General features: G+C 42.5%; 1 protein-coding gene and 1 long non-coding RNA gene across 2 annotated transcripts in view; one reads left to right on the top strand and one right to left on the bottom strand.

The window, feature by feature from the left end:
• Positions 1-25,519, bottom strand: part of LOC117756017 — a 38,115-nt gene that overhangs the window by 7,417 nt on the left and 5,179 nt on the right. The gene's annotated exons all lie outside the window — the stretch shown is intronic.
• The window catches only part of LOC117756008 (gastrula zinc finger protein XlCGF57.1-like), a 145,509-nt gene continuing 139,729 nt past the window's right edge, over positions 19,740-25,519 (top strand). The window contains exons 1-2 of the mRNA XM_034576281.1: positions 19,740-20,155; positions 21,517-21,972. Coding sequence (XP_034432172.1) covers positions 19,870-20,155; positions 21,517-21,972 — 742 coding nt within the window. The 5' untranslated portion in view covers positions 19,740-19,869. The remainder of the gene's footprint in view (positions 20,156-21,516; positions 21,973-25,519) is intronic.

Below are 25,519 nucleotides of genomic sequence, written 5' to 3'. Positions count from 1 at the left end.
ACAAGAGGGTTAGGGAGATAAAAGAAATAAAACCAACAGTGTTGTGATCTCACACCCTCGGGATTAGAGCGACAGATTGTTTGTTCATGTTGCTTTGGAAACGTCTGATAGCCGACGGGTAGCGTTTACTCTTCACACCTTTGTTTCCATTTTTTTACTATTTGTAATCTCAGATTTTAATATTCAGACTTTTTGTATGTTCAGATCTGTGCTGAAACACAAGTTGTCGCCTTCAAAACAGATGATCTGTGACTGTATATATAGATGATCAGTGACTGTGTTTAAAGACCATCAGTGACTGTAAATAAAGACCATCAGGGACTGTATATAAAGACCATCAGCGACCGTATATAAAGACAGGAATCAGGAATGTAATCAATTGATCAAGGAATTAATATATATATAAAATATCTGTGAAAGTATGGTGAGGATTTTCCATGTTGTCAGGTGTGATTTAACCTATTTCAGTTCAATCAATCAATCAAATAAAAGATGTCTGCATATAGCCCATATTCCCTAATCACAATTTGTCTCACTGTCTTAACAAGGTGCAACATCTTGTGTTCTTAACCCTCAACAAGAGTAAAATCACAAAAAAATAACTATTAACTGGAGGCAAACAACGTTGAAACCTCAGAGAGTCGCATGTCACAATGATTAGAATAAACAGTTTGTAACATAATGGAAAGTAAATGAATTGAGGAGTTATTGTCAATAATGGTATCTGCGTAGACATATTGTATATCAAGCAGTCTTGTTGTAATCATAGTCCATGATCAGCAGCCTCCAGGATCCGATGCCACCATAATCCACAATCCATCGTCAAGATCCACTGGGTCCACGGCTGCCACCTCGATGGTCCACCACCACTATCAACAATCAGATGCCAACACGAGACAAGATTCCACCATTACGATCATGATCTCTTCTTCGCAGATTCATAAACCACAATAAAGCACAGGGACTCTGGTGTAGAAGTCAAGTCAGTAACATGTGTTGATGAGACATTAATGTCTTTAATGTGATAGAGAGGAAAGAGAAACTCCATGTGTCCCCCGACATTCTAGACCTATTGCAGCAGAACTAAGAGCAGGTCCAAGAAAACAGAACGTAACATCAGGTCTTCTTTCTGGTGAGTTCCTGGAGTCTGCTTCATGAATCTGTGTTTATCTGTGGAACTGATGTTTGTTGGTCCCTTGGTTCAATCGTGAACTTTCCTTTCAGGCTGCAGCACTGACGGATGTAAAGCTTTAGTTAATGGTGAATATACAGAGTTTCACTGTTACTGTATTTTCACAATCAATGTGGATGGAAATTAAAGGGTTTTATTTATTTAACCGTTTTAGGTGATGTTAAAGGTTCGACTGATGAACTGATGAATATAACATTCCTCAGAAACAGCGTTTTTTTTACCTGTCATCAGAGTGAAAAACTTTATCATCTGTCATAAAGCGATGACTAAACACTGACACAATAAAAACCAGAGAATGTAAATAAAAATGGACGAAATGACAGCTCCCAAAAGTGAAGCCAAATCATCTTGATCGCCCACTGGTGTCTGGCTGCGGTATAGGCCATAAACTCTGCCTCCTCCATGTTAGCAGATGGGACGTGGACCAAACTAAAATATCAAAGTAGATGTTAAATAAATGTTTATCAAAGATGGTTTCTGCCATTTTAGGTGTAGTTCTTATCACACTGATATTTGTTCAAGTGTTTCTGATCGGTTTGTTTTTAATTCGTTATTTGATAATAATAGCTTGAATCTATAAAGCGCCTTTCAAGAGACCCAAGGTCGTTTTACATGTGTCTGTGGGGACTAGAGAGAAAACAAAAGAAAGTAATTTCGAAACAGGATAGAAATAAACATCAGTAAATGCAGAGTGGAGCACTAACTGTTCACTACTAACTGAGGCCAGAGGCTCAGTTAGTAGTGAACAGGTGTTTGAAGAGTTCCTTGAAGCTGTCCAGAGACACAGCGTTGCAGATTTCAGTGGAGATACAGTTCCAGAGGGTGGGATATAAAAACGGGCTGAGACTTCATCAGAATCAGAATCAGAATTCTTTTATTGTCCAAGTATATTTTCACATACAGGAAATTGACTTGGTGTGGTTGGCGCATAGAACATAAAACAACAATATATACAAGTAGATAAAGCATTAACTGAAAATTGTCAAAAGAGCAAATATTAACAAATGGTAAAAAATCTAAAAATAAAAATAAGAGACCAATGTTTTATGAAATAGAAAAATAAGTTATTTCGGCACGTGCGTTACTAAGGTGCAGTGATTGGAATTAGGAAAGTGCCAATAATATATAAATTACACTGTAGTGCATTTGTGTGTGTGCGTGCGTGCGGGGGGGGACCAGAGTCAGTGTGATGCCGGGGGTTGTTTGTGAGTCCCACTGACATGGGGAAGAAACTGTTCAGGTGGTGCGAGGTTTTGGTCTTGATAGTCCGGAACCTTTTGCCGGATGGGAGTCTCTGGAATAGGTGGTGACTGGGATGGGAAGGGTCAGCAATGATCTTGCCTGCTCTCTTGCTGGTCCTGGAGTGGAACAGGTCTAGGAGAGCCGGCAGGTCGCAGCCGATGACCTTGTCGGCTGACCGAATGATCCGCTGCAGTCGGCCTTTGTCCTTGGCAGTGGAGGCAGCGAACCAGACGGTGATTGATGCAGTGAAGATGGACTCAATGATGGCTGTGTAGAACTCGACCATCACTTTCTGCGGCATGTTGAATTTCTTCAACTGTCGCAGGAAGAACATCTTCTGCTGGGCCTTCTTGATGGTGGAGGTGATGTTCTCCGCCCACCTCAGGTCCTGTGCAATTATAGTCCCCAGGAATCTGAAAGACTCCACTGTGTTAACTGGGGAGTCGCACATGGTGAGGGGGGCGGTTTGGGCTGGGCTCCTCCTGAAGTCTGCTACCATCTCTACAGTTTTCAAAGCGTTCAGCTCCAGGTAGTTCTGGCTGCACCAGGAAGCCAGACTGTCAACTTCCTCTCTGTAGGCGGCCTCGTCCCCATTGGAGATTAATCCAAAGAGGGTTGTGTCGTCTGCAAATTTCAGGAGTTTGACAGAGGGGTGGTTGGAGGTGCAGTTGTTTGTGTAGAGGGGAGAGCACAGAGCCTTGTGGGGCTCCAGTGCTGATGGTCCGGGGCTCAGAGACAAGTTTGCCCAGCCTCACGCGCTGCTTCCTGTCTGTCAGGAAGTCAGTGATCCACCTGCAGGTGGGTTCAGGCATGCTCAGCTGTGTTAACTGGTCTCGGAGAAGAGCTGGGGCGATAGTGTTGAATGCGTAGCTGAAGTCCACAAACAGGATCCTGGCGTAGGTGCCGGGGGAGTCAAGGTGCTGGAGGATGAAGTGGAGTCCCATGTTGATTGCGTGGTCTACAGACCTGTTGGCTATGTAGGCAAACTGCAGTGGGTCAAGGAGGTGGTTGGTGATGGCCTTGAGGTTGGTCAGCATGAGGCGCTCAAAGGTCTTCATTACTACAGAGGTCAGGGCTTCTGGTCTGTAGTCATTAAGGCCTGTGATCCTCTGCTTTTTGGGAACGGGGATGATGGTGGATGTTTAGAAGCAGATGGGTACTACGCATTCAGCCAGGGAGGTGTTAAAGATGTCCGTGAACACTGGAGACAGCTGGTCTGCACAGTACCTTACTGTGGAGGGGGAGACAGCGTCTGGTCCAGCTGCCTTGCGGGGGTTCAGTCTCTTCAGTAGTTTGTTGACATCTCTCTCCTGAATGGAGAGAGGTGTGATGGGGGCGAGGGGGCAATCTGGGACCATTTTGTGGGGGGGGGGGGGGGGGGTAGTGTCTTTGTCCAGGCTGGGAAGAAGAGGTGTGATAACTGTGGAGGGGGGTAGGGAATGTGGGGTAGGGTTAGGACTGGTCCATTGTCTGTCGAATCTGCAGTAGAAGTCATTCAGGTCAGGATTTGGTTTTGCACTGACGAGGAGTCGTTGGCTGCAAATTCTTGTTCCAGCTTCTTCGAGTACTGTCATTTGGCCTTTTTAATCTCCTTGCCAAACGAGTATTTAGCCAGTCTGAACCTATCCTTGTCCCCACTCTTGAAGGCCACCTCCTTCTCCAAACGAAGCTGTTTGAGTTTTGCTGTGAACCAGGGCTTGTCGTTGTTGTAACTCACCCTGGTGCGTGTTGGAATACATCTGTCCTCACAGAAGCGGATGTATGACGTCACAGCCTCTGTATATTTGTCCAGACTGTTGGAAGCAGTTCTAAAAATTTCACAGTCTGTGTTGTCCAGGCAGTCACGCTGCTCCAGTTCTTAGATGTCAGCACAGCAGGTTTAGAAAGTTTAAGTTTCTGTCTGTAAGCTGGGATCAGATGAATAAGAGCATGGTCGGATAGACCAAGAGCAGCGCGGGAAACTTCATGATAAGCCCTGCTGATGCTACTGTAGCAGTGGTCCAAAGTATTCTCCCCCCTGGTCGGGCATTTGACTAACTGTTTGTATTTGGGGAGTTCGCTGATGTTAAGTAGCTCATCCATCGTGAAAATAATCCAAGTTGAGCCGCAAAGAACTGAATTAAAGACTAAAAACAAACACAGAAGTGCGCACCAACACACCGTGGCGGCCGTTCGAGGCGCCATCCATGATTGTCAGCTGAGACTAACTCAGGATTGGTTGAGTGTGTATGGGTGGGATCCCCAATAACTACTGCACAGAATCTGACTGTAGATGACGTCATCATCACAAGTTGGCAGCGTTTGTATCTGATATATTTTTGCTTCATTTTCGTACAATGGGAGGAAGTGGAGACGTGTCGTCCATCTTTATAAACAGTGATGGAGTATTTCTACTTCACTGTCTTATTACTTTTACTTGTAATGGAGAATTTTTTACTTTACTTTCTTGGTACTTTTACTTATAATGTGAATTCTTCTCCCCCCACTGGTTAACTATTCAATCAATCAATCAATCAAATTTTATTTGTATAGCCCATATTCACAAATCACAATTTGTCTCATAGGGCTTTAACATGGTGTGACATCCTCTGCCCTTAACCCTCAACAAGAGTAAGGAAAAACTACTTAAAAACCCTTTTAACAGGGAAAAAAGAACGTAGAAACCTCAGAGAGAGCCACATGTGAGGGATCCCTCTCCCAGGACAGACAGAAGTGCAATGGATGTCAAGTGTAAAGGAGAACATCAAGATAAAGGTTTTAGCAGCATTGATTAGGGTAAACATTTTGAAGTATAACTGAAGGTCAGTGAATTGGTGGATTAATGTCATTAATGGTCAAGTGTCTGAGGAGAAATACTATGTATCGAGCAGTCCTGCTGCAATCATAGTCCATGGTCAGCTGCCACCACGATCAGGATCCACCATCAAGATCGGATGCCACTATAGTCCACAGTTATTGTCCACTGCCGCCATTAGGATCCATCATCAGCTGCCACCTCGGTCGTGGTCCACTACCAGTATCTGATGCCAACACGATAAAGGATCTGCCTTTATTATCACGATCAGCCAGCACGATGCAGAATCCGCCATACTGGATCCACCATTACGACCTCTGATACGTGATCCACAGATCCTAATCCATGATGTGGCCACAGCCGCGGCCCTGGGTCTGCGGACAATAAGGCAAAGGGACTCCGGGGAAGAAGTCAAGTCAGTAACATGTATTGATGGGATATGAATTACTTTGATGTGATAAAGATTGAGAAGAGGAAGGAGAAGCTGGAAAGAGAAGCTCCGTGTGTCATGTGTCCCCCGACCTTCTAAACCTATAGCAGCCTAACTAAGAGCAGGTCTAGGACAAGCCTGGACCAGCTCTAACTATAAGTTTTATCAAAAAGGAAGGTTTTAAGCCTACTCTTAAACGTACAGATGGTGTCTGCCTCCCGAACTGAAAGTGGGAGATGATTCCACAGGAGAGGAGCTTGATAGCTGAAAGCTCTGGCTCCTACTCTACTTTTAGAGACTTTAGGGACGACAAGTAAGCCTGAATTCTGGGAGCGCAGTGCTCTAGTGGGTTGATAAGGTACTAACAGCTCTTTAAGATATAATGGTGCCATATTGTTAAGGGCCTTGAAGGTGAGGAGGAGAATTTTAAATTCTATTCTAGATTTAACCGGAAGCCAGTGTAGCGAAGCTAATACTGGAGAAATGTGCTCTCTTTTCTTGGTTCTTGTCAGGACACGTGCTGCGGCATTTTGGACAAGCTGCAGAGTCTTTAACGACTTACTGCTGGAGCCTGATAATAAGGAATTACAATAATCCAGTCTGGATGTAACAAAGGCGTGGATTAGTTTTTCTGCATCCTTTTGAGAAAGGATATGTCTGATTTTGGAGATATTACGCAAGTGAAAAAAGGCTGTCCTAGAAATTTGTTTTAAGTGAGAATTAAAGGATAAATCAGGATCGAAGATCACTCCCAAGTTCCTGACTGTTTCATTGGAAGCAAGGGCAATGTCGTCTAGCGCAGCTATATCGTTAGATAATGTATCTCTAAGGTGTTTAGGGCCAAGTATTAGAACCTCTGTTTTATCTGAGTTTAATAAGAGAAAATTGCGGGTCATCCAGGTTTTTATGTCCTTGAGACATGCTTGGAGTTTAGTTATTTGATTACTTTGTTCAGGTTTTATTGACAAGTATAACTGGGTGTCATCCGCATAGCAGTGGAAATTTACCGAGTGTGTCCTGATAATGTTTCCAAGTGGAAGCATATATAATGAGAATAAAATTGGGCCGAGCACAGAGCCTTGTGGAACACCATGGTTAACTTTGGTGCGCACAGATGACTCATCATTAATTTGCACGAATTGGGAGCGGTCTGAAAAATAGGATTTAAACCATTTTAGGGCGGTTCCTTTAATGCTAATTAACTGTTCTAGTCTCTGTAATAAAATATTATGGTCAATTGTGTCAAATGCTGCACTAAGATCTAACAGAACGAGGACAGACACAAACCCCTGATCTGAAGCTATTAGAAGATCATTAGTGACTTTTGCCAAGGCTGTCTCTGTGCTGTGATTGGCTCTAAACCCTGACTGAAAGTCTTCATATATATTATTTTCCTGGAGAAACTCACACAGCTGATTGGCTACAACTTTTTCTAGGATTTTAGACAGGAAGGGGAGATTAGATATCGGACGATAATTGGCTAAAACCTCTGGGTCTAAGGTGGGTTTTTTGAGGAGGGGTTTGATTACAGCTATTTTAAAAGACTGTGGTACATATCCTGATGATAATGACAGATGTATTGTGTTCAGTAATGAACTGTCAATTAGGGGCAGAATTTCTTTAAGTAATTTTGTAGGAATGGGGTCTGAGATACAAGTTGTTGGTTTAGAAGATGAGATTATTTTGGTCAGCTGATCGAGGCTGATCAGAGAGAAGCTGTCTAAATAATTGGTAAGATTCTTGGCCGTTTCTGAGTTTTCTATTCTTGATGGGGTATTAGTGCCAATTGAGGGCAGGAGATGGTTGATTTGATTTCTAATGGTTAGAATTTTATCATTAAAGAAATTCATAAAGATATTGCTATTTAGGGATCGAGGAATACTGGGTTCGGTGGAGGTGTGACTCTCAGTCAGCCTGGCTACAGTGCTGAAGAGAAACCTGGGGTTGTTTTTATTCTCTTCTATTAGTTTTGAATAGTAGGCAGCTCTTGCTTTGTGGAGGGCCTTCTTATATGCTTTAACACTATTCTTCCAGTCTAGGAGATTTTCAACACGGTTGCTGGAGCGCCACTTCCTTTCTAGTTTTCTTGATACTTGTTTTAACTCATGTGTCTTGGAATTATACCACGGAGCTAATTTACTATGTTTTATATGTTTCTTTTTTAGAGGCGCTATTGAGTCTAATGTTAATCGTAATGACCTTACAGAGCTATCGACGAGATGGTCAATCTCAGTGGAGCTAGGGTTTTTAATGAATTTGTTGTTTATATCGACGGATAGTACGGGTTTAAATGTAATCGGAATTATTTCCTTAAATTTAGCTACAGCACTATCAGGTAAACATCTTGAAAATGAGTTCATTATTAGTGGCATATATTCTGATAGTGAAAAATCGAAGGTTAGTAAATTATGGTCTGATAGAATTGGATTGCGCGGAAGTACCTTTAGATTTTCAATTTTGACACCGTATGATAATATAAGGTCAAGTGTGTGGTTACAACAATGAGTAGGTTGGTGTACACACTGACTGAAACCAATTGAGTCTAATTGCGAAATAAATGCTACGCTAAGGCTATCTTTATTATTGTCAACATGAATATTAAAGTCACCAACAATAATAATTTTATCGGTCTTTAGGACTAGGTTTGATAAAAACTCAGGGAATTCTGTTAAAAATTCAGTATAAGCCCCAGGGGCACGGTAAACTACAGCAAATATGATTGGCTGTTGGTGTTTCTTGGATTGGCGTGGAAGACTAAGAACAAGACATTCAAATGAGTTGTAGCTTAGTTTAGGTTTAGGATTAATTAATAGACTGGAGTTAAAAATAGCAGCAACTCCACCTCCTCGACCAAATTCTCTGGGAACGTGTGTATTTACATGACTTGGGGGAGTAGATTCATTTAGACTGACATATTCATCAGGATGCAGCCAGGTCTCAGTGAGGGACAATAAATCTATTTTATGATCTGAGACTAGTTCATTAACTAAAATAGCCTTTGATGACAATGATCTTATGTTTAACAGACCACATTTAAAAGTCTTTATTTCCTGAGTTGTTGCAGAGGTTGTGTTAATTTGTATTAGATTTTTGTGTGGAATTCTCCCTCTGTTATTGTTTGATTTAAATAATGTAACGGGACGGTGGACAGACACAATCTCTATGGGTTTGTGGTTGTGTGACTGATCCAGAGGGAGCGCAGAGACGTGTTTAGCACTGCAGCTCTGCGTCCTGGTCCCAACTCTGGGTTGTCATTTAATAGACTGGGTAATATTCCTAGATAAGAGAGCTGCTCCATCCCAAGTGGGATGAACGCCGTCTCTCCTAACAAGACCAGGTTTCCTCCAAAAAGTTTGCCAATTATCTACAAAGCCCACACCATTTACAGGACACCACCTCGACAGCCAGCGGTTAAAAGACAACATGCGGCTAAACATGTCATCACCTGTTGTGTTAGGGAGAGGGCCAGAGAAAATTACTGTGTCCGACATCGTTTTTGCGAAAGCACACACCGACTCCACATTAACTTTAGTGACCTCCGACATACGAAGCCGGGAGTCGTTGCTGCCGACGTGAATTACGATCTTACTGTATTTACGTTTAGTTTTAGCCAGCAGCTTCAGTTTGGATTCGATGTCGCCGGCTCTGGCCCCTGGAATACAATTGACTATGGTCGCTGGTGTCGCTAACCTCACGTTTCTCAGAACCGAGTCACCAATGATCAGAGTTTGCTTCTCAACGGGTGCGTCGCTGAGTGGAGAAAATCTATTTGAAATGTGAGCTGGTGGGTCTTTAATCGTGGGCTTTTTAAGGGTAGCACTATGCCCCCTCCGGACAGTCACCCAGCCGCCCTGGGCTCCCGGCTGCACGGGACAAGTCGAGGGACTGCTAGCGGAAGCTAAGCTAGGTGGCTCCGCGGCGGCTAGCGGGGGCTGGCTAACTACAGCTAACGGAGGTTCTAAGCAGCGGAGCCGAGCTTCTAAGTCGCTAAGCCTCGCCTCCATCGCTACCAATACACTACATTTATTACATGTACCACTACTGTTAAAGGAGGCAGAGGAGTAAGTAAACATGAGACACTCGGAGCAAGAGAGAGCTATTCCCACCCCCACTCACTCGATCAGAGAGACACACGCAGTGAGATCAGAGTTCGTTCATGGGAAGCAGCCGGTAAGTGACTTTTTTGAAGAACAGTGGAAAAAGTGAAAACACTTCATGAAAAGAAGAATTTGTGTCAGTTAGTGCCCCTGCAAATTTCGGTGGAATTTCAGGTAAACGACTGTTCACAGGAATCTGCAGGCAGCACAGAAAACTGCCAGGAACTGCCGGGAATTGACGCAGGGTTCCAGTTTAGGAGGGTTTTACAAGCCTGAGAAGCTTGGCAGTTGACCCCCCTGCTCCTAGGTCTATGGGGGGGGGGCTTTCACATGTAAATGACAAAACTGTGATCTTTACAAATGCAAATCAGGATAGTTTCACTCAGTGGTGCAGAGATTACACCTTTTTCTAAAAGGTACTAACTCCCTTTTAAGAAAATCTCTCCTATAAATACATCAGGCTTAGTATAATTATAGAATCATAAATTGTAGCTTGAATAGATTTGCCTTATATAAGTTAGTATGCTATAATGAGTGTAATCAGTGATACAATTTTCAGGGTACATCTGATGATACATCTAAGAGATGTCTTTCTGCCGGCACCAAAACACTGTGCTTCACATAAAACATATCATCTGTGTCATCACGTGACAAAGTCCCAAACATTTGTCCTCCCAAACTACTGGGAAAAACTCAGCACCATATTCACATGTCCATGGCATACTAAGCTGTTGACTCTGCTGAAATTGCCTCATAATTTGGACTTCAATCGCCTTATTGTTGTTATTAAACTTTCTCAGTATTCCATTAAAACACTCAACACTTTTATCAAAAGCGACTTACAATAAGTGCATTCAACTATGAGGGTACAAACACAGAACAGCAAGAATCATGTAAGTACATTAACTTAACACCAGAAAGAATAAACTGGTCCTCAGTCACATACTCATCCCATATAAATGTAAAGTACAATTTAAAAACTGTTAAAACCGCTGCTTCAAAAGTTAAAAGGTCATTTGTGAAGTTTTACTCTGAAAACGTTACACTCAGCTCGTGAATACGTTCATTCCTGAAGATGCCACGTCAGTCGTTAACGTCAACACGGTAGAGGGCTCGTCCAATCACAGCCTTGTGAATGAAGCATCTGTCTCCCGCAGACAAGAAACTACTGGCTCGTGTTTTGCGTGGTTCGATGAGGGACTCTGTTTTTGGTGTAAAAAACTTGCTGAAGTCGACACGACAGAGAAGCCATTGCTAACTGCTAAGTAACTCTTAGATCTGAATAGCGTGTTCACAACTGTGGGATTAGCGAGAAAGTTGCTAAAAGAAGAAGAGAGCATCGAGTGCTTGAGCAGAACTAGTGCATGTTTAAATAAGTACGAACTTCATAAATTTAAGAGTTTGTTCTCGTTAAGTTTTTTCATAAACTTTTGTCCGGATGTATTTTATAGGAAACTGCCCTCTGAGTGGCCGGCGCCACGAACCGGAGCAAGGGTGCTGTATAAGCAAGGAGCAAGGGTGCTGTATAAAATACATTGTATAAGTCTACTTCATCTGATCTATTTCATCACACACACACACACACACACACACACAAACACAACGAGGCAGTCACTGCACATTAGGCCAAGACTCTAGCTGCAAGTCCGGATTTGCAGTGTGGAAAATGACGCCATTGTATGTAAGTAACTGTTTAGGAATTGTGTTTTTTTACTGTGGATCTTCCAACTGTGATGTAGCGAGGCTATTTCCGTTTATTAATAATATACTCATGTTACTCATGTTGTTTTCCAGCTGCCTGTAAGACGTACTAAGACGTACTATGAGCCAGTATGAAGGGACTTCCGGTACATCCAACCGGACCTGTTAAGACTAAAATCTATGTTTTCCTTTGAATATTGTTAAGACTAAAATCTATGTTCTTCTTTGAATATGTGTCTGTGAAGATGGCAATGAAACTGAACTAAACAAGTGCAGTATGTTAGACAGGGGTGGGGGCAGGGGCAGTTTGGGCTGAATCTGAATAGGTGGGAAAATGTGTGGCCTTCACATAGTGACTGATAGTAGCCGTTGCTGGCTGGTTTTAATCTTGAAGTTGATTGTTGTGTGTGTGTGTGCGTCACATCGCAGTTCAGTCTTGCACCTGTCTGATAATGCCTGTTTGAGAAGACTGTACATCTGTGGCAGACAATACACTGTACTTTAACTTGTTCTCATACCTAACTTACTATATTACAGCATAAACTCCATTAGCTTTATTTCAAAAATCACACATAGATGAATGCACTGTTTTCTTAAAAAACTGTGACATACCCTTAGAAAGAATTCAAGCAGCGGCCACTAGGGTCTGAAGGACAGATAGGAACATGTGCATGCCATACTGAAAGCTCACAAGCTGTCAGCCGATTCAAGGCTTGTTTTAAAACACCAAACCAAACACTGTCAGAATGTGAAGATTTGACCCAGCGACTGTCAAAGGAGGGACGAAACTGGAGCGGCTTCTCATCATTGACAAATTCCAGTGCCTTGAGGCTGGGACCAGCCTGTGCACTAGCCACGTGACTCCCCCTCCTGCTGAAGTTCTACCTATTATTATAAATATTGCACCCACCGTCCGCTCGGGGCGACTCTTGACTTCCCTGGCGGTATTAGGCGGGTTGCGGGTTGTACGTTGAGTGCCCATAGCTATGTAGTAGCTGTTCATTGCTTCTAAATAAATACTTTCTTGAACCAGACCGACTCTACCATCTCTACCTAAGGAAAAAAGAACACGACAAATATGGTGACCCCGACGTGATCCTGTAGGGAACTTTTGACCAGAAAGGCCGGAACCCAAAGTCGAGGCCGCTCCGATCGATTCTCTACATACTCACAAGGCGCCAACCTAAAAGGTAAGCAGAAACCTGTTAAAACAAATTCTGCATTAGTTATATAGGCATTGATATAGATTGTGAGTGTGCGGAGAGGAGAAAAGGAGGTAAACTATACCGTTCTGTGTTTTATGGAAGCAATGAGGGGCTATGTAAAATAAACAGAGGTCTGGGACCCTGTGAAAGGTCAGGGACCTTGTGTGGGGTCCGGGACCCTGTCTTGGCTCAGAAGAAACAAGATCAAAGCGAGGTCTAGGACCTGCGCGGGATGGGCGCCACACCCTGTGACACACGAACCCTTAAAACTAATTCAGATTGGAGAAAAGACAGACGATTCATGCAATAGATTGCATCCGTGCAACCTAATCTGGGATTAGGGTGTGAACTGGAGGAAGGGGCTACCGGCACTGACGAGTGAGGAGCTTAACTAGCCAGACACACCGTTGCTTGAATCGGGCACAAATTAAAAGATGCCGGGACCATAACGTGTTACGAGGACTGACAGATGAAGTAACTGACTAGAATAAAAAGACTGACAGAGACCAAAAAACTGACAACATAAAAAATATAAGATTTAAGAGGTCTGAATGTGTGGGTATTTATTAAATACTAAACAATAGCGATTTGGAGATTGATTAAAGAACTTAAGGTAACTAATATGTGTGGGTAATGGAACTGATCCGAGTAGTCCTAATATGAACTTCATGTAAAGGAACTATGGTGACACAGCACTAAGTTTGATACAAATGTGAATGAAAGTGTGTGTGTGGAAAACGAGTGAGAACCAAATTAGGAGGAGATAACAAGAGGAAGGTCACCCGGCTGACAGAGACAGAATAAATAACGAAATAAGAAAAATAGAGCGAGGTCGCCATCTGGTGAAGGATAAAAGAACGTACAACTAGCGGTGTACGCCTGCCACCTGGGGGAGACCAAGGGACATTACAGCTCGGGTTACAACTGGTTTGACAGCATTGGATTGGCTTGTGTTTTTATTTTTAATTTTTTAATTTTAATTTTTAATTTTTTCCACTAAGAGACAAATGACGACGGGAACTTTTTACAGTTAGAGATACACACCCCTGACATACCAACACGACCAACCCCGACCCACACAGATACACACACATTACAGCAACATGTCACAGCACTAGCATATCATAACACCTCACTCGTCGTGGGTTGAAGCACTGCCCTTGGCGCTCATGTCAATAAGAAGTTCATCCAATGGTGTCACCCATCTATCCCCACATGAGCTTCTCACAGGACGGCCCATGCCAGGGCCTCCTCGAGACACTGGTTATGGACCCGGGTTGGATGTATGTCAGGAGAAATTGACTGACTACATGAAAGCTTTAACTAATCTTACTGAAGTTTTGTCTGCAAAGGTCTAGGCGGCTGCTGGATGTTCTGACAAGACCCCCACGGAGACTCCTGTTCCAGTAAGACCGGGTGATTGGGTAAGGGTCAAAGTTCACAAGAGAAAGTGGCCTGACCCTAGGTGGACAGGACCTTGGGAGGTAACAGAGTGTACCTCACATGCGATCCGATTAAAAGGAAAAAACAGGAGCAATTTGGCACCACCTCACACATTGTGCACCCACTGACCCACCTTCTCGGTCTTTACGAGAAGTAGCCACTGATTTGGCCGACTCCTCCTCAAAATCTTAAAGTAATACGTTGACCACAAAAGGAGGGTCTATCTGTATGTCTTGTCTTGATTATTTCCAAATATAAGCTTGTATACTCTACTTTAAACTCAGCTACGCACCTCTGAGTTCCATATGAGCAAAGAGAAACACGCAGATAATGTAAATGACGATGGAGATAGCAGGACTTCACCCCTGTGGGTGAGGCCATCAATGTTTTGTTTTTTTCCTACCTGAGACAAATCCCTACTGCTTTCCATGATTTCGGTTACAAGTGTGATTTCTAGTAATCAGGCAGTGAATTCTTATAATTCTAATAAATGTGTTTCTGTTGCTCTAACTCCATAGATAATTAAGACAGGACTGTTGACTTTTTTGTGACAAATTCTATATAATACTTTGTAATGAATTCAGATATTTAATTCCCAGTTTAACTTTATGTTTGAGCACATCTTTTGTTTAATCAATTTTAGTGCTCCTATTTGATAAGATTATTAAACTGTTCTTATCCCAAGGTTGTGAAGGTAAAAAGTTCGGTTAGTAATTGTCCCAACAATTTGTAATTGTACAATATGAATGTTTTGTATTTTAACAATTCAATTAGAGAAGCAGTTTACTGAGCTGGTAACATATATCCTGTGTCAAATGTTTTTATGTATTCAAGAGCAATTTTCGTTAATGGGACTAGAGAGTCCATCTTATCTGGTATTTTAGTTGGAGTTGTTTATTTTCTTTATGTTTTTTATTGTTTTATTAGATGTTTGTTTTATTTATTTTCTTTATGTTTTTTTATGTCTTTATTAGATGTTTGTTTTATTTGTTTTCTTTATGTTTTATTCAAACAAGGATATTTTAAAATTCAAATTCAAATGTCAGACTGAATAATGTTCATTGCTCTTTGAAAAGGTGAACTTGCATGATTATGTTATAATATAATTTTTCCTAAAATGGTTTTAGAGTTATGACAATATAATCCAACTAAATTTGCTATCGAGACCGCCAACCATAATATTTTTTATAGTGCACAAAATTAGAGGGTTCCTTGCACTGTTACACATATCCAAGCAAAATTGGTACTGTGAAATGATATATCCTTAACTGAATAGAGATCGAATTTGGAGTGAAGAAGCAATTTCCACACAGAAATTCTTTATTTATTTAATTTTCTTTGTTTTTAGAATTGGAAGATAAAGACTACTTAAGAATTTTACTTGAGATTTTCACCCTTAGATATAATATGTGCTGACATTTTGCAAGTAAATTTTGTATCTGATGTTGTGATCATTTTATGATCAAAAGGGAGGAATGTAATGGAAACATTTTATCATTATACCACACTAAATATTATCTCTGCTTATGCATACTATTTCTGCTTGTGTAAACTGCCAAAATGACATCAGAGCCACAAATCTGAGACTGTGCTCATCTCCCCCAACAAGACCTCGAAGAGGCCTTCAGCATGTGTCTGTGTCTTATCTCCTGGGATTTTAATATTCCCTCAGTCCACACACGTAGTTCTCACAACACATAGTTCACACACACACACACTCACACAGTTCAACTCTTCACACACACACACATCTCTTCATTGCATCTACAAAAAAAGCATACACCTGCAACTGTTTCTTTGTCATTACAAATGCAGTGTGCTACCCAAGGGAATGAATGTGATAAAATGGCCAATGAATGTGAACGAACAGATAAATCTGCACAGAAAAAGTTTTCTTTGTATCCTACAGTGCCTCAGTGTGTCAGAGTGGACCACGATCTCGACTGTGCCCCTCTTCAGAGACCTGAAGTGGCTTCAGCCCCAGCCGTTCACCTCCGCCCTGTATTCCTCCACGAACAGAACAGCAGACACCTGCTACAGGTGTGGAAAGAGGGGACATTGGGCGAGGGAGTGTCCGGAGGAACGAGGTGCAGCTGCTCAGGCAGATTTGATGAGGGGGGGGCCAGGAGAGAGCGGTGGAAACTCTGATTCATTCGACGCCTGAGATACATGGTATCGCACCCACACCACACACACATGAAAGTGACACACCAAATGTCACTGACACACACACATTGATATTAGAAGCAATCACATGCTTAGAAATGAAAAATTACTTTTCGGCATTGTACATCACATGTTCATATGGTTCCTGATATCATATATAAAAAACAATGGTTTAGAGATGAATGCAAAATGATAAACCTTTGATAACACGTTTTGTGGAACACAGGCCCCAAGGGTTACACCCACAGATACAATGCACAAAACCCCTTAGGACAGCTCCAAAGAAACATCACCCTCACCTGGAGGACACCCTCACCTGGAGGATCATGCCTGCCGGTTCCCCCGACAATAGTCTCTTAATGACTCTTAAACATCTCCACTATAGCAAATTGACTAAAAGAGCCGCACCAACAAGTCCTTATTATTTTGTTTTAGGAGTAGACATGACAGGAGCTGACCCAATGGGCATCGTTAGGATAAACGTCGGTTCCTCCTCCCCTAGAACTCAGCCTTCCCCTTCCCTGTCTGATGACTCCACGAGCTCTCCCCCTGAATCCACCTCACCACTACCATCCCCACCCAGCTCCCCTGCGGTACAATATTACGACGCCAGTACCGTTGAAGATGTGGTAGAAAAAGAGACTGGATACACTGATGAAAACATATGGCTAAAATGGGTCCACTTTACCGCCCGTTCCCAAAACCTCACTAATTGTATAGTCTGCAGTCAGCCCCGGCCCACCTTAAACCACCACCCCCGGCCCCCTACTGATAGACTCGGATCGACCCGGTTTTGATTGCATGTATGGCTTACACATGGAAGCCAGTCCCGCCAACTGTTCTACTCTCAGTCATCTCTTTCCCCCGGCGCCAAACAACACGCTGCCCCCTATATTTACTCCAGTAAAGGGAAATTACACGTGTCTGACTAAAAAAGGTAACTCATCTCACAGAGAGATGGGTTCGATACCGTCCTCCTGGTGTTCTAGAAACATCAATGTTACCAACTGGCACAACGCCACACAGCTGGAGTGGGCCCGCAGTGACCTCTTCTGGTACTGTGGAGGAAAACGCTTGAGGAACCGCCTTCCTTCAAACTGGAAGGTTTCCTGCACACTTGTTCAATTGGCCATGCCCCTGACTACCCTCTCTCCCCGCCCAGAAACACCCACTAGCACCCGTCGACGAAGAACAACGCATTTTGACTTAAAGAGGGACTCACCCACATACATAGACACCATAGGGTTTCCTCGGGGTGTTCCAGACCAATATAAATTAGTGGATCAAGTTGCAGCGGGATTTGTGTCTATCTGGATATGGGTAACTCCCAACAAAAACGTGGATCGCATTAACTACGTCCATTTCAATTTCCAACGCCTCACCAACCTTACTCGAGACGCCATAACAGGCCTATCCGAACAGCTCGCCCCTACGTCCCTTATGGTCACACAGAACCGAATGGCCCTAGACCTCCTACTGGCAGAAAAGGGTGGGGTGTGCACTATGATAGGGAGTTCTTGTTGTACATTTATCCCAACAATACCGCCCCTGATGGCTCGGTGACCAGGGCCCTCTCCGCCTTACGCACCATGGCACAGGACATGGCCGCAGACTCTGGAATTAACAACCCCCTACATAGCTGGATGAACACTGCATTCGGCAAATGGAAAGGGCGAATTGCATCCTGCTTCCTCTCCCTAGCTATCTTTTCAGCTATCCTAGTCACCTGTGGCTGCTGCTGCATCCCTTGCTTTAGGACCTTGCTCAGCCGACTCATCACCACGGCTCTGACCAAGGAAACCATGCCCCCTCCCCCACCCTATCAGTTGCTTTGTTGGGTGGTGATGATAGTGATGAGTTTGCATTGGATGTGATGGAGGTTGGGGAGTTCGTGGATGATCCCCAGTAAGTTGTTCACACCATGAAATGGTGTGAAAGGAGGGATTTGTTAAGACTAAAATCTATGTTTTCCTTTGAATATTGTTAAGACTAAAATCTATGTTCTTCTTTGAATATGTGTCCGTGAAGATGGCAATGAAACTGAACTAAACAAGTGCAGTATGTTAGACAGGGGTGGGGGCAGGGGCAGTTTGGGCTGAATCTGAATAGGTGGGAAAATGTGTGGCCTTCACATAGTGACTGATAGTAGCCGTTGCTGGCTGGTTTTAATCTTGAAGTTGATTGTTGTGTGTGTGTGTGCGTCACATCGCAGTTCAGTCTTGCACCTGTCTGATAATGCCTGTTTGAGAAGACTGTACATCTGTGGCAGACAATACACTGTACTTTAACTTGTTCTCATACCTAACTTACTATATTACAGCATAAACTCCATTAGCTTTATTTCAAAAATCACACATAGATGAATGCACTGTTTTCTTAAAAAACTGTGACATACCCTTAGAAAGAATTCAAGCAGCGGCCACTAGGGTCTGAAGGACAGATAGGAACATGTGCATGCCATACTGAAAGCTCACAAGCTGTCAGCCGATTCAAGGCTTGTTTTAAAACACCAAACCAAACACTGTCAGAATGTGAAGATTTGACCCAGCGACTGTCAAAGGAGGGACGAAACTGGAGCGGCTTCTCATCATTGACAAATTCCAGTGCCTTGAGGCTGGGACCAGCCTGTGCACTAGCCACGTGACTCCCCCTCCTGCTGAAGTTCTACCTATTATTATAAATATTGCACCCACCGTCCGCTCGGGGCGACTCTTGACTTCCCTGGCGGTATTAGGCGGCTTGCGGGTTGTACGTTGAGTGCCCATAGCTATGTAGTAGCTGTTCATTGCTTCTAAATAAATACTTTCTTGAACCAGACCGACTCTACCATCTCTACCTAAGGAAAAAAGAACACGACAGACCTTGCAGCTCTTGCAGCAGCATTGAGAAGTTCAGGAGTCGACAGAGAAGAAAGAGGTTAAGATTAGATTCATTCGATCATTTTTTGGTCACATGTATAGGAGTATGTTGTCATTGAACCGTGCTGATTGTACTGATTGTGTTTACAGCTGATTGAAGCGATGACATGGATCCATCCTTCCACAGCCAGAAGCTGCAGTTGGTTTGTACTGAGCTGAAGTTTCTCTTTCCGCCTCCACTCTGACCTGCTCTCACTTAAACTAATAATCACTCATCACTAGTTATCAGGACCTGATCAGTACATGAAGTGACTTAGTGTTTGTTTGATTTGCTCCAGCGTTTATGAGGCTGCATTTAAACATCATGAAAATTGACTCGTCAACATTTTGTGCTCAGTACAACATGAGACGAGACGCTCACAGTCTCATTAGCACACGGACACAGAAATACAGAAAAAAATACATGTGGCAATGAATTTCAGACATTTATTTCTGTATTTATTCCTTATTTATTCATGCATTTAAGTATTTATTTATACATTTATTTATTTATATATTTATTTGTCATTAAGTCATGTTTCGTCTTCCATTTTTTCTACTGTGCAGTACTAGGACTTTAGTTTCCTCCTCGTCCTCCAGTCCAGCAGGCGTCACTGTTGGCTCTGAGCTCGGAGTCTCTGTTTACCAGACCCTGGCTCACTTTGTTCGCTCCGAGACTCAAAGTGCGCAAAGAGGAGGAACATGTGCGATGTGCAGCTGCTGCGGGTGTCGGTACATGAGCGGATCAGCGCTGCCGCTGTAGACTTTCTGCTGCAGCTGGAGAAAGGAGGAGAAACGGCTCAAGTCCCGGCGCTGAGAGCGCTGCTCACCGAGCGGCTAACGGCGGCGGCGGAGGAGATCGACGCAGGGATTGAGGAAACCGTGGCGGTGTACGAAGACAGAATGGAGCGGTCAGAGCGGGAGATCTACCGCAAGAGGAGGCTGCTCGATGCCGTCATGAAGCCCGAACTCCGGCTGCACAGAGTTGGTCAGTCCCTCGAGGAGCCGCTCACAGGCTAACGTTAGCTAGCATCAGCTCTGCTAACACGAGTTGATCAAACTAACACTCCTTAAAGGGAAGAATAAGTTTAAAACAATGTCTGGTTGGTTAAGTTGATGAAATGTGTAGATCAAAGGATTAGGAGCTTTGACCCCCAACTGCAGCCAGGGGTCACATGTCCTTGATAATCATCTGCAAGATGCTGTTAGAAAGCTCAGCACACATCTGGGGTGTTCATGCGTTTTGGCTCCTTTTGTGTAAAAAGTCCTCCAGACTGCTTCGTCTCATCCTGAAAAACAGACACATATTGTGTGAATATTTATGATACTGCAATATTTTAAAACGAGTATAATTGCTACATCACTGTTGTGTTATATTAATAACAACGTAGATTGATTCAGTCACTGGAGTTGTGCAGTTAAGATGATCCCAGGTATTCCAGTCTATTCCTATTCCATTCCACGCGTTGATGATCGTAATACATTACGCTTGTTTCAGGACAAAAAGTAAAACTTGCGGTTCTGTCTCGCTCCAGCTGCCATCTTGAGAAATCTCCCCTGGCTGCTTCAGCTTCAAGTGCTCGTGCATCACGGTTGTGCTGCTGTGATCATTTTGGATTTGCAGAGTTTACAGACAAACATGTTGTTTGGTCTCTGTCTAAAAAACTCCCACACTTTAGATGATCGTGTGCTATTTGTTTTTTTGCTTCAGTTTGCTCTTTGGGTGAATTCAAGCTTTGACTCGACACAGCCATCTTCCTTCCTCCGTATGACGTCATCCCTAGAAGACCAGACAGAGATGTGAAGAGAGTTTGTGGTGATAAGAGCTGACGACGTTGTCGGGGTGATGTATACATGATCACATGATCTATGCAGCAGAGTTATAACGTCACTTCCTGTCTCTTTCTGCTGCTCCACCTTCACCTGGTGAATAATGAGGAGGATTTGATACTGTTGTGAACGAGTCTGTGCAGAAAACCTGCTGCTGTGTTGTTCATGTGTGAAACACAAACTCTGGAGACAATTCTCTGGTTTTTACCCACAGGTCATGTCTGAAAACAGCTTAACCAACTAACTAACTTCCACTCGCTCTGCTCTGCTAGTGTCCTAAGTTGTTTATTTGGCCTCAAAATATAAAACATTTTTACTGGAAACACTTCCAGTGTTTAATGCTGCTAAATTTACGAGCTGCGTCGAGATGTTGAGGTAACTGTGAACTACCTCAACATCTCTGCTTCTTGAGTGTGATCGTTCAAAAATAATAACAGTCGACATTAAACGACACAACACAAGTTTTTAAAAACACTTCAGGATACTCTGAAATGATAAACGTGTGTATTTGTGTTTCAGTGTGTCCTGCAGACGTACAGCAGCTGATGGTGAATAAAGAAGAGGTTCCCCCTGAGCAGCAGCAGTGGAGCCCCATTGTGGACCAGGAAGACCCAGAGTCCCCCCACATTAAAGAGGAACAGGAGGAACCGTGGACCAATCAGGAGGGAGAGCAGCTTCAACAACTTGAGCAGGCTGATATCAGGTTCACATTGACTGCTGTCACTGTGAAGAGTGAAGAAGATGAAGAGAATCCTCAGTTGGCACAGCTTCATCGGAATCAGACTGAGGAGAACAGAGCGGACTGTGGAGAACAAGAACCAGCCAGGAACTCAGGTCCTGATGGACATTTACAACAAGGTACTGAGGAAAAGACTGTAGACAGTGAAGATGATTGGATGCAGACCAGGGAACCTCAGTCTGGTTTAAATACAAAAAATAACAAACAGTCTCTAAGTGATATGAAATATAAAACTGGTAAGAAAGCATTTAGTTGCTCCGAGTGTGGTAAAAGATTTAGCCAAAAGAGCCATCTAACTATACATATGAGGATTCATACAGGAGAGAAACCATTTAGTTGCTCTGAGTGTGGTAAAAGATTTAGCCGAAAGTGCGATCTAACTGAACATATGAGGATTCATACAGGAGAGAAACCGTTTAGTTGCTCCGAGTGTGGTAAAAGTTTTTGCCAAAAGCGCCGTCTAACTAAACATATGAGTATTCATACAGGAGAGAAACCATTTAGTTGCTCTGAGTGTGGCAAAAGATTTAGACTAAAGTGCAGTCTAACTGAACATATGAGGATTCATACAGGAGAGAAACCATTTAGTTGCTCTGAGTGTGGTAAAAGATTTAGACTAAAGCGCGATCTAACTGAACATATGAGGATTCATACAGGAGAGAAACCATTTAGTTGCTCCAAGTGTGGTAAAAGATTTAGCCGAAAGTGCAATCTAACTAAACATATGAGGATTCATACAGGAGAGAATTCGTTTAGTTGCTCCTAGTGTGGTAAAATATTTAGACTAATAGGTAATCTAACTGCATATGAGTAGTCATACAGGGGAGAATGAATTTACTTGCTCTGTGTGGTTAAAGATTTAAGTTGCATCGTTTGCAACAAAATATTTATTAGGATTTGTCAGCAACTATTCATATTATACATATTAATAGTTCACTGTTGTAAATAGAGAATTTAGAATCCCCCCTTTCTCCTGTTTTTATCAGTTAAACAATTTTTATGTCCCTAGAAAATATAACTCATTGACTAACATGAAAGATTTGTGTTGATATTCCCTGTTTCTACTGATTTGATTTATGCATCATATCATATATATATATATATGAATTGTATATAATGACCTCCATGTCTTTATGGTTAAAATGTTTTCCTTGCACAGTATGTATATGTATGTTCTTAACCAGTTCATATGATTAAATATGTTTGTTTTAAATCACTGCGCTTACTGATCAGTTACTGAAGAGACAGTTACAATGTGACCATGGCTGTGTTAGAATAATACATTTTTCTCAGGAAGGTTCAAAGTGAAATGACCTGAAGTATTTCAGTGGCCGCCATTATAAGAGCTGTTCGAAATCTGAATGATAAGGAAAGGAGCTTCAATGCTTCCTAACTTATCACCTTTAGCATAGGAAACACCAGACCATCCTTGATGAAAGGTAAGAAGAAAATGTAGTCCCACAATTCATTTAAAGCGATGCCACCTCGTAGCTGCAGCTGGAAACACCCACGTTAGCACGTCATTCTCTCATCTCCTCTGAGTCTGGGAGCAAAGCGGAGTTGATGCTGCGTTCCAGACAATTCGGACATCGTAATTTTCCAAACTCCTACTTGAAAAAAGTGTAATGGACGCCATTCAAAGTCGGACTTCGGACATGTGTTCTCGGGGAAGAGGCATCTACCCCGACTTCACTGAGCACCAGTTCTCTGACGTCACACAACAATGGCGGCGTTCATGGAGACTTAGATCCTGTAGCTGAGGCCCGTCTGTTGGATTCAGTGACAGTGTGTGTTCTCTCTTATGTATTGAATGTGTTTCCAAGTATCAAAGTCAAACAAAAAGTATAATGGCGTCGTCTCCCTCCTCTTTGTTTCTGTATGAACGGAGGCTGCACTAGTCACAGTTGAATTGTCTCATCACGAATCCAATAAATCAGTGTCTCATGGTCAGACATGTATGTTTGATGTGAAGTTGGAACTGTGAAATTTCAAGTTGGAATATCTGACATCCGAGTCGTCTGGAATGCAGCATTACACTCACACACACAGGCCCCGCCCCCACTCACTCACACACGAACAGTGAAGCAGCGGTGAGAGAAGAGAACTCGTTGATGTGAACGAGGCGGTAAATGTCGAATGGGAGCAACACAAGTGTGAATACAGGGTTCCGGACTAATGATAAATTATTAGCACCGTTGTTTCAGGATCAGAACAGAAGCAGCGGTTGGTTTGTATCATGTCAGAGTCTCAGTGTCGTCCTCCACACTCACTGACCTGAGCTCACTTTACACTTTCACTATAAACACCAACACTCATTACAAGTTATGACAAACAGAAATTAACTTTAATTTGTGTTTGTTTGATTCTCTCCAGAGTTTATGAGACACCCACACACACACTAACCCCTTGCTCCTGGTATCTCACGTGATGGCCAATGCGATGATTTAATAATGTTTTCACGTTAATCATTAGTAAACTGATTTGTACAGTTCAGTTTTCATTGAACACATTCATGCACAACACTTATTAAATGAACTGATTACTGACATCAGATCGATTTACTATGTCTAACTGAAAACTGGCTTCAAAATGGTGTATATGTAGTTTTAAATGACGCCCCCCACCAATTTTAACAATCATATTCCTCGAGGCACAGGCAGAGGTGGAGGGTTTGCAGCAATCTTTAAATCCGACCTATCGATCAACCCTCGACCTAAAGGTAGTTATAACTCGTTTGAAAATCTTATAATCAGCCTCATACATCCAAGTCTGAAATCACATAAACCAATTCATCTAGTTATATATCCTCTGCCTGCCCCTTACTCTGAAGTTTAACTGAATTCTCTGAATTTCTATCTGAGCTAGTTCTTACGACAGATAGTCATTATAGTCGGTGATTTCAACATTCATGTAGATGTTGTCAATGACTTAGTTCAGCATTTAATTCATTCATGAACTCAATTGGTTTTACTCAACATGTAAATAAACCCACTCACTTTTTCAATCACACTTTTTATCTTGTTCTGACATAGACATTGAAAATGTAATAATATTTCCCCAAAACCTTCTTCTGTCTGACCATTTTTTATTTATTTTACACACACATTACACACACTATTACATGTGTCAGTACAATACAGGAAAGTTATCAAATCTTCACTCCCACACTAGTTGATAACTTTCTTAATTATTACAGCAGCCTCATTAAAAACAAACCTTGACGCTGTCGCCCCCCTGAAAAAGAAAAAAGTAAATCAGAGGAGATTAGTTCCATGGTGTAATTCTCAAACGTGTTATAAAACATCACGGAAGCTGGTGAGGAAGTGGCGTTTCACCAGCCAAGATGATTTTTCACCTACGCTGACAGAGAGCCACAGCTCCACTGATCCATCTAGTCCTCTAACTCTGAGAAGCAATGATTTTATGAACTTCCTTACAAATGAGATTATAACCATCAGGTAAACAATCCACCACCTCCTCCCCATGAACAGCATAGATACATTGTCTAGTACAGAAACCATAGAACCACTGCAGCACCAGATTTATATTGGACCACTTTTCTCCAATTGATCTTCCTGAACTCTTCCTAATTTCATCCTCTAAACCAACAACCTGTCTATTAGACTCTGTCCCAACTAGACTATTTGAGGAAGTTGTCCCCCTAACTGACAGTTCCATACTAAATCAGATTATGTCTTTGATAACTGGCTACGTACCAAAAGCTTCTAAGGTATCGGTAATAAAACCTCTGCTTAAAAAGGCCACTCTTGATCCAGATGTTTT

Source organism: Hippoglossus hippoglossus, chromosome 22 (assembly GCF_009819705.1).
Source record: "Hippoglossus hippoglossus isolate fHipHip1 chromosome 22, fHipHip1.pri, whole genome shotgun sequence".
NCBI classification, from domain to species: domain Eukaryota; kingdom Metazoa; phylum Chordata; class Actinopteri; order Pleuronectiformes; family Pleuronectidae; genus Hippoglossus; species Hippoglossus hippoglossus.
The sequence above is the reverse complement of the archived record's forward strand: the minus strand, read 5'-3'. Positions and strand labels throughout refer to the sequence as shown.